Source organism: Calidris pugnax, unplaced genomic scaffold, assembly GCF_001431845.1.
Source record: "Calidris pugnax isolate Ruff unplaced genomic scaffold, ASM143184v1 scaffold41, whole genome shotgun sequence".
Classification (NCBI taxonomy): domain Eukaryota; kingdom Metazoa; phylum Chordata; class Aves; order Charadriiformes; family Scolopacidae; genus Calidris; species Calidris pugnax.
This window is the reverse complement of record NW_015094509.1, coordinates 342,031-358,010: the sequence shown is the minus strand read 5'-3', so window position 1 is coordinate 358,010 and position 15,980 is coordinate 342,031. Positions and strand designations below refer to the sequence as shown.

The 15,980-nt window shown below is 37.5% G+C and overlaps 1 protein-coding gene across 1 annotated transcript in view; it reads right to left on the bottom strand.

The window, feature by feature from the left end:
• Positions 1-15,980, bottom strand: part of ADCY1 (adenylate cyclase 1 (brain)) — a 156,576-nt gene that overhangs the window by 43,167 nt on the left and 97,429 nt on the right. The window contains exons 6-7 of the mRNA XM_014965252.1: positions 7,782-7,940; positions 5,790-5,931 (exon numbers count right to left, since the gene is read on the bottom strand). Of these exons, the coding sequence (XP_014820738.1) occupies positions 5,790-5,931; positions 7,782-7,940 (301 nt within the window). The remainder of the gene's footprint in view (positions 1-5,789; positions 5,932-7,781; positions 7,941-15,980) is intronic.

Sequence of the window (15,980 nt, the reverse complement as noted above, 5' to 3'; positions counted from 1 at the left end):
GCTCTAGATATTTCTGACATTTGCAAGAGTTTTTACATTTTAAATAGTATTTTCCAAAGGATGTTCCTGAGCTGTGTTTGCTTATTGAGAAGATTCTTGAACCTTCAGGCTTTCAACTGGATTTCAACAGGAAAAGTTCCTGAAATCAGAAGACTGACAAAAGTGCTCTCCTCTTCCTCAACTACTGCTTTAACTTCTCATTTCAATAGACTGCTGGTATTTTTCTTTGGCTATAATTATTTTTTGGACAAAAATGAAATTGAAATTTTAGCTCCCTGCGGTGGAATATTTAGGGCATGATTCAAGACAGCAAACCAGGCAGGAGATAGAGTGCCGAACCAATAACCAGCATCCACTTCCTTTCAGCTGGATAACTAAACAAGTACTTAGAAATTAAAACATTAGACTCTTTCACCTGGAATTTTCAGGGTGGTCATAGCATCACTCAAGGACTTCAGACAACAGAGCAGGCCTGCTCAAGCTACAGAAAAGATCTTCTGAGGCTGCCTTACATGGCTTTCTATGTGCATGGTACGGTAGGGAAGAGAAATGTCAGCCTTTTCAGAGAAACAGTTTCCAAAGGGCAAACAGATGTGAAAATCACTTTCGTGGACTTTTCATGAATGTCCATCACTTTGTGCTATTCAAATAACAGATGCAGATACCATACGATTTACCTTCCACAAATAAAAGATAACTAATATCTTTGAATACACAGTTAGTTGGTGAATAACTCACTAGTACATTAGTAGAAGTTTTGCAGATGGTGGTTAGGGACCTATTGGAAGCTAATTATTGATTATTTTTGAGGTATTCTGTAAAATCCATGACACACTTATGAATGTATAAGAATAATTTGTAAGTTGTATCTATACTGTTTCCTTATGATTTTCATAATTTCTATTACTTCCTTTCCTGAACACAGCTCTACTGTTTCATGTTAATGTTCTATAGCATGTCTTTGTCCTAGGTCTGGGGTTGGCAAAGTTACTCAGTGAAGCAGGTTCCCTTAAGCTGGAAGACCCACTTCTGTAAATGCAAAAACTAACACGTTCTGAGAATTCTTTCCCCTCACAAAAACTTGACTACTTCTGACCACTGCTTGGTATCTGTAAAATTTCCTTAGGAATTTTGCTTAATTGTCTGTACCGGGCTGTCTTCTCAGCTGGTGAAATTAATGAACCTTTTCAAAACCAGAGAGGTGCCATCAGAGAGTGAATTGCTGCAACAAATACAAATAAATAAGCCCAAGTACTGCCTGGTTTCACTGAGTTTGTGGCCAAATCTTAGGAGGTGTTATACTGGAGAATCATACTTTCTAGAGCAACTATAGAAGTGGACAGTCCAGTTAAACTCACTACCTCTGCTCTGCTTCTGGGAGCCAGCTGTGACAGCTGCAAAACTGAGGCAAAGATCCTTTGACTGACATAAGTGCTGACAATGAAAGAACAAAGAATCTTGATGAAAGCCAGACCCACTCCATTAAAAACATTCAGATTAAATTTTAAGCGTAGTTTGAAAGTAGGAACTGGAGCAGTCAGGTTGGTTACCAAGGAATCATTAATGGAAGTAGTTATCTAGCTGGATCTAAGCAGAGTTATAAAGTTCTTCTAAGAGACTCTGAGATTAACAGATCTGGCCTAGATTTTTTATTTTTTCCTGAAAAAGCATCCACATACAGTAATAATTACAATACTTCAGAATGCTAGAACATTTTGAAACAGACTATGTGTCTAAAGCATAGAGTATGGTTCTTGTGAATATTTAATATATTAGGAAGAGATCTGTTTCTGTAAGTGGATCAGACCGGTTTTAAAAGTTCAAGACATTCACGTATGTGGTCAGACTTGTGGCTAGTTACATTAATCAAACTTTTCAAATCTTGTCTCAGTGCAATATTTTGGTCACATTACTCTAAATTTTACTATCAATACGAAATATCGTGAAGACATAGTTAAACTTTACTTAAAAGAAATGTGCTGGTATTTTCAGAACTAGAAACTTTGTCAGAGAGTATAACATTTTGTACTATATTTAAAAAGCATATTTGCATAAGTTTTTAACTATGATGGCCAGCAAAAAAAAATTAATTTAATTCAAAAAATTTCTGTATGCCTTTGGAAATCAGATGAACTATTTAAATCTGTTTAGAAGCTGCATGTTATACAGTCAAACATGCATAATTGTTGCACCACCACCACCATCATCATCATCATCATAACAACAACAATAATTGTAATAATAGATTAATATATTCTCTACCAAAATAAAAACTGTAACAAAACAGAAAGGAAAGTATTCCCTCAGTGGCCACGTAGAAGTACTCTCACACATAATAGGATATACAACAAACTAGCAATCAGATCAGATCAGAAAATTGTGGTTGTTAGCTGATTCAATAAAAGATTTTTTAAAAAGGTAGTATTTTATTTTTTTTACATCTGAAATGTAACTGGTACCTGAATGAGTCATCTTATACTGTTATTCCCTTTCTTGGCTTGGGTGATATTTGTGATGAAAGATCTTCCTGTCAGACCAAATATAGATGTACGCAGGGTATATGTCTTCTAAATAAATATATAAAAATTTTAAAAGACTTAAGTGGTCCTATTTACCTTTCATATTCAACAGATTCTTGGCCATCTGTTGCTCATACCATTGATTTTCATTCCTCTTGGCACCATACCTGCTGAAGTCAGTTCATATTAATGTCAGGGATGATGCATAAAGAATAAAAAAATGTGTCTGCATTTCAGCTACTGAGGCTCCAGAGGAACAATACAGTATTAAACCAGCAGATACTTGAATTCACCTAAAGAAATTCCATCTGGTCTGCTCTTCTTGGGTAGCCTTCTATGTCTCCGAAGGCCTAACGCCTGAATGGCAAGAAGGGCAGCAGGTGTTTATTTTGAATGTAAATGTAACTATTATGTAGGTTATGGTCCAAGGATCAGTATGTAAGTATATGAAGACTGGGGACAGCTGTGATGTACTGTGACAAACAGCAAAGTGACATGCTGATCGATCTGTGAGTCCAGTGGAGAAGCAAGTCAATACCAGTAAAATTCATGAAGTGTTTCTTTCTGCCAGTTTGGCTGACAAGCCACTGATGCGTACTGGAGAGCTAATGTCATTATCCAAGCTGTATTGCAGCGTCTGCCACTTCCACAAACCCATCAGTGACACCCATGGGTAAGATGGCATTTGGTTTACGTAGCTGTTGACAAATCAATCAGTTGTTTCTCAGCAGTCACCAGTAGTTTCTCAGCAACCTTGCAAAGATGAAGAAATGTGTGCTCACACAGTAGTAGATTCTCATCACTGCACATTAAATATGCATTGACCTGGTTTATTTTAATAGGTGAATGTCAAGCTTTTGTTCCTCAATCACTGGTTTATGCAGTGGAGTTGACATAAGACATTTTCTATGTCATAACCCTGTTTATCCCCTTTCCTCTTGACTTGTCTCTGTGCACCAACCTATCAATAATTTCCTGAAATTCAACTATTTTTCTTCTCCGTATGAAATGAAATATGTTAGATAATAACATAGGAAGTGAAATTACACGTAATGCTGTAGGAGTGAAAACAGCAGAAAACCAAGAGAAACAAATCTAGTAGCAATAAGCCACATATCTACCTTAATTCAGCCCCCCCCGCCCCCCCTTTATGTTTTCTTTCTTGTTTGGATTGATTAATTTAGGAACTAATACTGGTTTCAAGAAAGTCACCAGAAATCTCTCGCTGACTGCCAAAACAGTCTAGTCCACTGGTTTTCCACCTGTTTTCTTTCAGACTACCTAAAACTGAATCTAATCATATATGCCAGCAGAATAACAAAATGTGAGATTGTATGGGTTTCACAGCGGATGAGAACGCTCCATTTCTCCAATAACAAGACACTTTAGAGGAAGTGTCTTGTAAAAAAAAAACAGCCTTGCAGCACCCTTTCTGGGATAAAACAGCAGGAGTTTTCACTTCCCAAATCAAATTCCCCTGGTGACTGGACTCTCAACATTTCCATAAAAACCCTCTGAGTCATCAAATTGAGAGCAAGAAACTCACTGTGGGCATGGGATTCAAGATGACCGGTTACATTTTTGTCAAACAGCTATTGACTAACACCCTCAAGAACGGAGCTTTGACATGACATTAAAACCTTGTTTGTATTGTTTTTATACTTAGTTTCAGAAGTGGATACTATAATTTTCCCTTTAAAGGTCAAATCCCTGAGTGAAACTTGTTTGGGCAAAATCTCAGAAAAGAAGGGTGCAAAAGTCTGTATCTCAAGTTCTCTGGCGGAGATAAAGAGCAGAAAAGTTCCTCTTGGCCTATGAATGTTATGGCTTCTAAGATAAGCTTCATTTCATGTGGAAGAGGTTGGAACAGACTGAATGTGTTTAAATTATGATTCAAGAATCCATTTTGTAGTTGAACAAAAGGCTGTCCTAAACTCACTGTCTGGTTAAGAAAGAAAGGTGTGACTACAAATAAACCTGTTGGAAAACCACTGTCACCATCTTCACCCCATGCTGAGACTCAAGATATTACCATCACATTGCTGAGCCTCTGTTCTTCTTATCCTGAAAATCTGGTGAGAACGAGGAGTCGCATCCATCTCCATCAGGGGTAGCTAAATCCTGAGCAACATCTAAGAAATAAAGTTCCTGCTCAAATGAGCTAAAATCTTCTCTTACCTTATTCTTTCCACACTTCGAATTTTCTGTTCTCCACGAAAAAAAGAAAAGAGCAGTAAATATTATTGTCCCTCAAAAGCACTGCTGACTCCTCTTTCCCCAGGGGTCTGACAAAAGGAAGAAGCTGAAGGGAGAAGAGAGCTCAAGAAAATTTGGAGGGATGGGCAGCTGAGATAAGAAAGGGATGACCAAAATCATTGTGGGAGTCTGAGGTGGCAGAGCAAGCAAGGAAAACATTGAATTTGTCATGAGCAGCTCAATGTAGCAGGAGAAAAAAACATGCATGTTTTGGACAGAGAATATATTATTTGTTGCTATAATCTTAGAAAATTTACTCAGCTTCAGCATAAATACCTGATCCGTGGTACAGTGGTATATACATTCGAAAGCAGGATGGTTGACTGCAGCCTCTTCCTCTGACCTGGATAAAAGGGCTTGTGTTGTACAGCTTGGCAACATGGCAGCTTTTCCAGACTTCCAGGGGAAGTTAGTTCAATGAGTTCTGAATTCATTTCACTAACTTTTGTTGCGAGTATGACATGTCTGTAAATACTAGTTTTTCTGCATCTATTCATTGGAGAATCCTCCAGGCCCAGTTAAAGGAGCCACTAGTATCACAAGCAGTTCTAGAGACGTTTAGGACATCCTGAGCAAAATGGCAGGAGAGTATGGGAATGAAAGAGTAAAAAAAACTAGAAGAAAAATAGCCAAGCTGTGAGCATTAATATTCTAAAGCGTCCTTTTGAAAGGAGAAGAAAGGGAAGAGTGAACTAAAATTTTGGAGTAACATATCATATAATTTCTAATAGAATGATTACAGAACCTGAATAAAACAACAGTTTTCTTTCGGGGGGGGTTAAATAGAAAAAGTTTTTAAGCTTCAAAAGTAAAGTGATCATCTTTATGTAATGTTCAAGGTTAGCTTTTTTTTCGCATTCCCATCTCAGTCAAAACCAAAAGATCTCATTTCAAGTGTTGACGAGCTTTTTGAAATAAGAAATACCAGTATTGCCTCTGCTTTCAGAATATCACAGAATAGTTCTTAAATTATGAACATATATCACAGAATAAGCTAGAATTTGTGGGTCTTACCTTCCTACGATGAGATGGTACAATAAAATATGTTTCAATATTATGCTTCTTCAAGAAACTGTTCCTTTCATGACCATGTCCTGGTTCTACCTCATAGTCCCCATTTAGGCACTCTAAGGTGGTCTTTGTTATGTGAACTTTGCTGGGGAGAAAAATTGGACATTGTTGTCTAAAGCAAAGACACATTATGAGCTAGTTGCTACTAAAATACATTCCTGTGCGGAAGATCATAAAGAGGTCAAATTATATGCAAAGCCCTGTTTTTGACATAAAAATGTTTTGTTGTTTCAGTCAAACAGAACATAGAAATATTTCTATTGCAGGCATTTTCTAAACTTGAGCAGACTGAACAGAAAGATAACTGTTGACTGTCCAAACACTTGCAAATTTGTTGATTTGTAGAAAGTGAAAGTCTGCACATCATCTTCCACATTGTGTGGCTTTCTTAAGCGTTTACCTCACTGCCTTCTTGGAAAAACATCCTACTGTTTGAAATTTGTGACTTCACACAATCTGAATCTCTCCTGTGCATGAAGGAAAAACTTCTTTTTCTGTTCTCCTTCACATCTCTGACGTGTTTCACTTACTCACTCTGTTTTGTAGGCAGATTTCTAATTCACTTTGTTTTGCCAGAAAATACATCTTTGACACTATTCATGAGTTTTCTTATCCCCAAAACTGCCTTCACTTTTTCTCCCAAAAGATCCCTTACATTTGAAATGTCTTCACAGAAGACACCTGGAAAGCTATTACTCCTTTCCACTATCAAACGTGTTCATATTTCTTTCACTGGAAAGCCTTATGGTAAGGAACATAAAAAATATGCTGCCAAAATTGTCTAAAAGGCAGACATATGTAATAGACGGAAATTCACTCAACCACAAAAATTCAGAAGTGCCATTGTCCCCTTGTTCAAATTATGGTCTTGTGAAAATCCAACAGAGGATGGTAGGTCCCAGAGCCACCAAGCTGGTGAGGGGTCTGGAGAACAAGTCATACGAGGAGAGGCTGAGGAAACTGGGCGTGTTTAGTTTGGAGAAGAGGAGGCTGAGGGGAGACCTCATTGCCCTCTACAGCTCCCTGAAAGACGTGGGGGTTGGCCTCTTCTCCCAAGGGAATAGTGACAGGACCAGAGGAAATGGTCTGAAGCTGGGGCAGGGGAGGTTTAGATTAGATATTAGGAAGAATGACTTTACTGAGAGAGTGGTCAGGCACTGGAACAGCCTGCCCAGGGAGGTGGTGGAGTCACCATCCCTGGAGGGATTTAAGAAACGTGTAGATGTGGCACTTCAGGGCATGCCCTAGTGCCTGAGACTTTTTTGTGTATGTAAGGTTGGACTCAGTTCCAACCATGACGATTCTGTGATTCTGTCCTAGACCAAAGGTGAGTTGCAGACAAAAGCACACGTGTGAACATGTGCATGTGTATCTCAATTGGGTCCAAGGCTGTCCAAGGATTACTTAAAATTCCAGGTCGTGCCTCATGCAGGTTTATGTGCTACCATTATCGCTTGCACACAAACCATCAATACTTGAGTTCATAAAGAGGTATTTTTTTCTATAGCACACTACTAGTGTTGGAAATCTTGGAATGTAGAAGGAGTAAGGCACACACATCCCACATGTGTAGTGGTGCAAGGCTAAAAATTTCCTAGAATAACTAGAGGCTTTTACTTTTATAACACAAAATGGTGAAAGTCTAGCATTCCTACATTCCTAGCATTGCCTCATTCCTAGTCTTTATATTTGGCACCTTATAATAAAGATTTTGTTCGGATATGTTTTTCTTCTAATCTAACCTATTACTAACATAAATATCAAGATCATTTGGAGAATTCCACAGTATAAAATCACATAATACATAGATTGCTCTTGCTGAGCACAACCCTTCTTATCGCTAGCAATTCCATTACAAAAGCCCCAAACAAGGAAATAAATTCTTCACCCATACAGGTTTCTGTTTCTTTTTCTGTGATTCTTTCTCAGACTTACCCAGGCAGTCCTCCAGCTTCCATCACATTAGCTAAAGTCACATCATTTGACCAGACATCATATTGCCATTTTCGGAGACCTAGGACCCCACAAAGCACCCTGCCTGTGTGCAATCCAACTCTCATGTTGAGATCAACCTCTGTGGCTTCTGCAACAGATCTGGAATAGACAGCATCAGAATATTAGTCTTTAGACAATGACATTGCTCTTGATTTTCTTTTTCTCTCCTTCCCCCAAAGTTAACATATATATACTGAATAGGCAGGATCTTTTAAAAGTCTCAAATGGTATATTCAGCTACTGTTCTTTTACTTCACTAGTTTCAAAGCCCGAACTGTAATTCCAAATAAATAATTTTCTTGGTCATATTTTAATTACCACTGAACTAAAATCTCAATATTTCTAAATTTCTTGACCTAATACATTAAAATTTAATTTTCCGGGTTTCAAGGAAATCCAGAAAATGTTACATTTCATTTAATAAAATAAAATTTAAAAAAAAGGACAATAAAGCAAGTGTAGTAAATGGCTTTGTCACGAAACTTCCCTAAGACTTTTAGCTTTTATTTGCCAGTGTTGCAGTATTTGCTATCATGGTCCTACAGAAGCTTAGATATTACTGGGAGATAAACAAAGAACATTCTGGCTGTAACTCAAATAACTTAAGAGACAGACAGCTTAACTCCTGCACTTTCCTGTTTATCTTGCATCTCATGCATATTTACTTTTTAAAAAAATCATTAATGTTCTTTTTTTTTTTTTTCCAATCCATATTTGGATGACAACTGACCATAATGTGGTTGTTGGAATCAGAAGTTTTTTGAAATTATCTCATTTTAAACCTGACACGAAAGTAAGCAAACATGTTAACATTCCACCATTACTCCACACTGCTCTCAACTCACTATTAAAACAGGCTACATGCTTTCTTCTTTTTACTAAAAATCTCTGTTAATATTTCTCCTTATCCTAGCATTGGGTTTACTGGTTGGTGGATTTTTCTCTCTCTAATTCCTTTTTTACATGCCCCATTTCACTCATACAAAGATCATGATTGATTGTATATGGGCTAACTGAATTTCATCATGAAAGAGTTCAATATTAAACTTTAAGGAAAAGATTGGTCTTGTGAGTAAAATATAAACTTGAGTCACTCAAGACTTAAATTTAATTTCTCTCCTCTTTTACCACAGTTCTCTGTGACTCAAAGTAATTTTATTCTCTTTCAGTTCTACATCTGTAATATCAAAATAATACTTTCTTTTCCTCACTCCTTTTGTTTGCAGTGGCTTGATCTCAAAATAGTGTAAAACATTTAATTTTTAATTAATAGAATATAAAATAATCTGGAAAAAGAGCATAGTATGGAGCCCAATACTTCTTCTCTGTGCATCACAAAGAGTTAAAAATAATTTTAAAAGTTATTGTCTCAATTATGTTGAGTTTAGATTTGTGGTGTTCTCTAAATGCACCACTGAATTACAACTCCACTTGAATGAAAACCTACTCAGTTAAAAATTAACATTTTTTTCCCAAGTGTCTCAGACTGTCAGTATTCTTGGATGGTACTTTTCAGTATTTCATTATATTTTTTCAACTGATATTTTGACCCTTGCTACTGCTAGGAAACCGCTGCAACTACTAGTAATCACAGAGTTGTGCTGTGTCTTTACCATTATGGTACGCTCAGCTAAGTGCCATTTCCGGTGGTGAGACTGAAAGGGCACAGACATATTTAAATGCTCTTACAGTTTCTGTGAGAAAAGAGGTATGAAGAGGTACTAGTTGAGAAAGCAAATGTTTTAATTGGTCCGATTACCCAGTTACAGGACAAAGAAAATGGTGAAACTAATGAATCAGTGCAAGAACAGCAGATGAAGAGTGATTATAAATAGGAACTTTCCAGAGTTCCTGCAAGACTGGCATAGAAACCACCTGTAACTATGGATTTGCACCTGTAAATCAAATCTAACCTTCAGAGATTTTTATTGTGTAGCTGGGAAAGGAGGAATTAATTGGCAAAGTCATTGTTAAATGCATTTTTAATGTTGGTGTCACGGTAAGGAAGGATTCTTCATTTCTGGGAAATGCAGGACATCCTATAACTCGTACTGACTTGTGAACACTGAAAAGGAACCTTGAAACTTACACATTACGTGCAGAGATAACACTGTGCATAAATCTTTGCAGTTTTTTCTGTTACAGAGACACCTGGCATTCCAAAGTTAAGCTGCAGTCCAAAAAGAGACAATATCAATGAAACTGACCAATCAACGTGAGATTTGATTTTCATTCGGTGTTTAAATTTAAATTTTCCAATTCTTTTAATAGAAGAAGACCTTAAACTGAGGCGCTGGCTATAATTTCCCCTTGATCTTCATTGACCATTGTATTTTTTAAAGTATTGTCCAGCTACCCTAGATTTGGCAGAGAAGTCTTTTATTTCAGGAGTAGTCTCCTGTATAGTTGTACTTGTTTAAATACAAGTAATATAAAGGTCAGCATAAGACAAGATGTGGGGTTAGCAGTACAAGGCACCTGGCTTCAATTTAAGTAATGAACTCTGCAGCCATGAAGTGCTGAAGTATATACCACGTCAGCCATCACTAATGTGAGGGCTGTGGAGATCTGTTCTGTCCCCATAGGGATAGGGCATACTATATTTTTCAGTCATATTTTATGCAACAGCCCAGAAAGCCTTATGCACAGCATTCTGAAAGATTAAATATTTCCTTCTCTTATTTCTACTCACTACAAGTCAGCTTTCCTTTATTCAGTAACTGTTCCCAGTCAAGCCTCAAAAATGACTCCAAGGAGATCTAAAAGGACTTGAGTATTACAGGGCTTGTTGTGCACACTGTCTGCTTGACGAAGCCTTGAAAGAAACGAAAGGAGCTAATAATATAAGCCACTTAACGATAGCTTAACCTTTGTATCTTCTCCTGTATATGGGTACTGTGCCATTAACAGACTGACCTTACACCAAGACCATATTCTGCAAGCCAAAGCCCTTCAGGATTACACTTTGCTTGCCTGCCCATGTTCTACTGCATAACCAAATACTTATATAATTATCTTCATTAGTAAACCTGCAAGTGTGTGAATTCGTATGTTCACAAATGAATGATTTTTTTTTTCATCTAAAACAGCATATAAAACCTCAGCCTAAATATAAGTGGAAAGATACAATATACTCAAAAGTTTTCCAAATGTAAACACAAAAGTAGTCCCAGAAACAAATGGAAATCGAAAACCATTTTCTTTCTAAAATAGAAGTGAGCAGAGTCTATGTAAGTGACTAATAGGATAAGCATCTATCTGGACAGCTCCAGTATCCCACCAAGCCTTTACATTTTAGTTCTCTCCTTAGCTACAAATATTTCATGTGCTGCTACAAACCGTCAAAGTAATTTAGATCATCTGCAGAACAACTCCAGACCTGCGTGGCATTTGAAGGAAAAAAAAAAAAAAAAGCTCTGCATCCCATTTCTTATAAGTTATTTAGGACTTCTCTTTAGATCCAAAACTATCTGCACAGAAACAGATGTTTCCCAGTTAAAGGCACAGGCAAGATTTTTGGTTCAGGTACATAGGGTTGCTTTGTATACATGCACAGTCCTAAGACAAGGGTGTCCTTTAATTTGCACCTCTCCCAAAATATTTCTGTGCCAGTTCCCTTTCAACATCAGGAGTTGGCTATTTCTTTGATGTTAATGACAAAGACTATCTTTCTGTGAACTGCTCTGTCAGCCCAGCAGGTGACGGGAGGAGAGGCTGCAGGCCTTGTTCCCAAGAGGCACCCATATACGAGGACCTCTCGCCCTCTCTCAGATTTGTCTTTCCTCAAGGCAAGGTGGTATAAGTTCTCTCAGGTAATTAAGTTTTGTTGTTTGAAAACTTTTGCTGTCTTTCTTCAGCAGCCATTTCTTCAGGTCAGGTTTGGATTTTTTTTTGTTTGGTTTGGTTTTTTAATGGTGTTTTGTTTGCTTGTTTGTTTGTTTTTAAATGTTGACCATGAGCTGCAGTACATTGCTCACCTGTAGCATGGCAACCAGGAGCTAGGGCAGAGAGCCTGGGCTGTGAAGGTCTGATAGCTTCAGCAGTCAAGAGGCTCACTTTGACAGTGAGTCAATGTGGTGGAGTCACCAATGGTGGTGAAGTCAGCTCATGGTAGACAGTGTTCTCCACTGCTGAAAATGCAGTTGCTGGTTCTCCCAGAATTCAAAGTCAACTGACTCCTGCCAGTCCAAACCTTCCCAGGCCCTGGATCTCTGGAGGATCAGGGGAAAATATCAACGGTGTTGACATGAGTAACGTTAGTGCTTCTGCCTTCTTTCTCAGACAAAAGATTACACAGGAAAACTTGAAATTTCAGTTGGGCTTCCTCAAACTGACTGCAGTAGGTCCTCTCCCTTCCCCAGTGCCTTTGATCAGGTGATGACCCAACCCATGGGAAGGAGACAGTTTAACCATCAACCTAAACAATGTCCCATGCAACGCAGCAGTAACACAACGTGTAAGTGCAAAATAAGCCCAACTTCCATTTGGGTGGTCTTACATGTATGAATGGTGGAGTTACCCGTATGAGATAAACTCACCTATGAGACACAAAGAGAAGCTGATCTATCTCCTGACAGACCCCACTGGGGTGCCCAGGTTTGAAGAAGCAAACGTTCATGGACACTTTCCTTCAGACATCTTCAAACTCCATGTGCAATAGGAACTTTCAATACAGGGGGAAGATGAGATGTATTCTAAAGTAACCCTCTGCTTCCTTCCCCTACAATATGCATAGGTGCTGAAGTAGTCAGCACCAGCTGCTGTGATGTGTTCCTACCATGCCATGCTACCTGCTAATGTAGACATAGCCACTGATGCGGCTAGTACTCACTCTTGTAAGATGTCAAGGAAAGGAGTATCATGAAAATGTACCATTTGGCAGCGTGAATGATTAGAAGATCCCATTACACCCTTGACTAGTTTATGAATTTTAGCCCCAGTATTCCGGCCCAGTCCCAAATCTAGTATTTATACCCTGCTCACCCAGATTCCATCCTCATTTCTAATTGGAAACACTACAGTTATTTTCTTGCGCTGTGGCATTATTGACTGCATTTAAACAATTCCCTTATTTCATCACATTTCACCTCCTAAGAGGCTACATTTTTGGACTGAGCCAAAGAAATATTTAGTCTAATTTATATACTTTGATGAGGTGCTCTGTAAGAAAAGACAAACTGTTATTAGGGAAGTACAAAATTATCCTCGTAACACTAGCCTGAACCAGAACTCTAGGCAATTTATGGGGGAGAGAGGGAAGAGCCTGGGTAGCTGGGCAAAACTTTACTCCATGGCAACTTGGAAATAAATATATCTATTTAGAAAGTAAAATACTGTAGTAAATAGAGTGGAACCTTCTAAGGTAAGCAATTTAAGTAAGATGAAGAGCATACTTGGCCTAATGCACTGTTCAAAACTGAGGTAAGGACATCATCTGCCACATCAGAGCAATATCTGGCACATTAGAGGCACTAATAAACATGACCATTTAAATTATATTACTAACAAAAAGCTGACAGTTAAAACTCACCTGACGGATGGTGGTTTCCAACACTTAAATACTGCCATGATGATTAAAGTGACTCTGAACAAACACCTAGCCTATACTGAGGCACTGACACAAAACTCATTGGCAGCAGAAATTCTTTTGGAATAGAAACAGAATATAACACCATCTGTTTTGTGGGGGTTTTTTAAGGACAAAAAATGAAGATAATTCTAGTCTGATTTTAACTGTGCCCTTGAAAAAAAAATACTTTGTAGAAGGCAGATGGAAATGTTAAAATTTCAAGTATTTTATAATTTTCTTTGAAAATTACCTTGAAAATCTCAATCTAAATGTAATGAGGCAACATTCTCAGATGATACTAATGTGCAGCACCATATTCTACAATGCTGAAATAACAGTTACACAGCATATGAAGATAATAGAAAGTATCAGTTTCTATGAACTCATTACAACATTCACCTTTGTAAAATCACAGATCCATCACCCAGCTACTAGAAGCTTCTACTCCTTCATTTCCTGAAAACGGACGTCTTGGTGGTACATATATCTGGGACAGGCACTTTTCATAGATCCATCAGCTGAATCACAATTCAAGTGATTTTATTTATTTATCCCAGGTAACATGACAAACCTGTCACTAGGGATCACAACTTCCAAGCAAAAATTTACAATGTCAATACCTGATTTCTGCAGTAAAGTGAATAGACATTTAGAAGACTACCAGATGCCATCCAACTCTGGATAAAAGGTGGAAGTTTAAAAGTAAAAGTGACTGCATCTCATGGGACTGATAAACACCACCACCTAATAATCATACCGATAGAAAATAAAATTTTGCATTCCAACTTTACTGTCATAAGCCCTTCACTTCTTTTTTTCATTTGCTCAACATATTTTCAAAAAAATTAATCTGGGGAATCAGTCTTCTAGTTTTGGTCTCTCTGAAGGACTGAAGACTTTTTTCCTCTTCTTCAGCAGAACCTATTTTCCTTGTTTGGAGCTCTTTGTACAGTTGGCTTGGCCACACACGTCTGTCATCAAGAGAACCTCACCCGGAATCCAACTATATCTGAACAGATGATGCTCCACTTTCAATAGAAGAAAAAAATAGTACTGCCATCAAAGGCAATGGTACTTGGAATGCACCATCTTTCTGTTTCCTAATATAAGCAGAACAGGCACATTTGTTTACCTAAGAGAGGAAATATGCATTGAGCCTGGATCTTACAGTCCTTAAATTACTAATTCCTCATTGTAAAAAAAAGAAAAGGATTAATTATTTGCGATTATGTACAAAGGATGCAGAATAGGTTGCTAGTCATTCAAGAATCCTAAATAAATCTCGCAGTCTCTTATAACCTTGCTCCTTCTCCATCTTGCCCTTTTACTACCTTATTTGTATAAATGAAACACAGCACAGCTAATGAATTAAATGGGTTTAAAAATAAATTTAATAGGTTTTAAAGAGGATGAGAGCATCAGATACTGCTTTCCAGGGATTTAAAAAAAAAAACTTTGGAAAATGTGTACAAGGCCTGTATATCTAATTATGCTTCTAAAGGCCAAGGTTTCCTCATAAATGGGCTATCCATATACTGCTAGAAGAATGCACATATACATAATTTGCAGACTTAGGATATTCTTTCAGGATTTTATAGTATCATAGACTATTGTGCATTATCATAGATTACAACTCTTTTATCAATTTTACAATTTTTACAAAGATCACAAATTTGCATTGAATGAGAGAGAGAGAATATGGATTCATTTACCCAACTCTTCACATTCTCAGAGATTTTATAAATGAACATTCTAATAAAAACACATGGATTGTGCTTGAAATGAGCCTTCAGTTGAAGTACTTCTCTCCTTTTTTCTATGCTTTAAAGTTGTTTGCAAAGAAAGCTCAATGAATCCAGGTTCATAGAAAAGTTTAAGGTTGATATGAAATACGTGTGGTAATGTCCGTGTTCCCCTAAGGCATGAGCAGAGTCTAAACAACTAGCTATTACTTCCATAGAGATAAGCCCAATTCTTTTGAGCAAAACCTACAGTGAACTCTGAGAGGATCATAATACATTCTTCTACAACACCAATACTCTCCACAAATGAATGCAAGTTAGTTTTGGGACAACTTCTTTGTGTGCATATATGTGCATAAACATCCTCACATACAATGGAGGACATGAAATATATGATGTGGCAAAAGCTTTATTAGAAACAAGAAGGTAAAATGTTCCAAATAAAAAATGCATAATTTTAATTCATAAGCCTTATGTTTGCTTATTCTATACCTTTTTTTTCCCCTTTATTTAATAGTTTACTATTAATTTTGAAATTAAGATTACACTGTGGTCTATTCACTGTCACAGAGAAGGCAAATCTTCTCTGTGTACAATACAAAAACTTGGGAATTAAGTGAGGGGAAGCAGAACCTTGAGTCAATTCCATACATCCAACAGCGAGAAAGAATAACTGGCTACTGGAAACAGTGGTCAAACGTTTTCCAGTACAGCACAGGCTAAGGCCCCTAGTGTGACACACTTGGGCAAGCTCATTCCAAGTGTAATAGCACCGTGCTGATCAGTATTTATTTATATACAGAATTAATACGGGTGTGCACTCTTTCC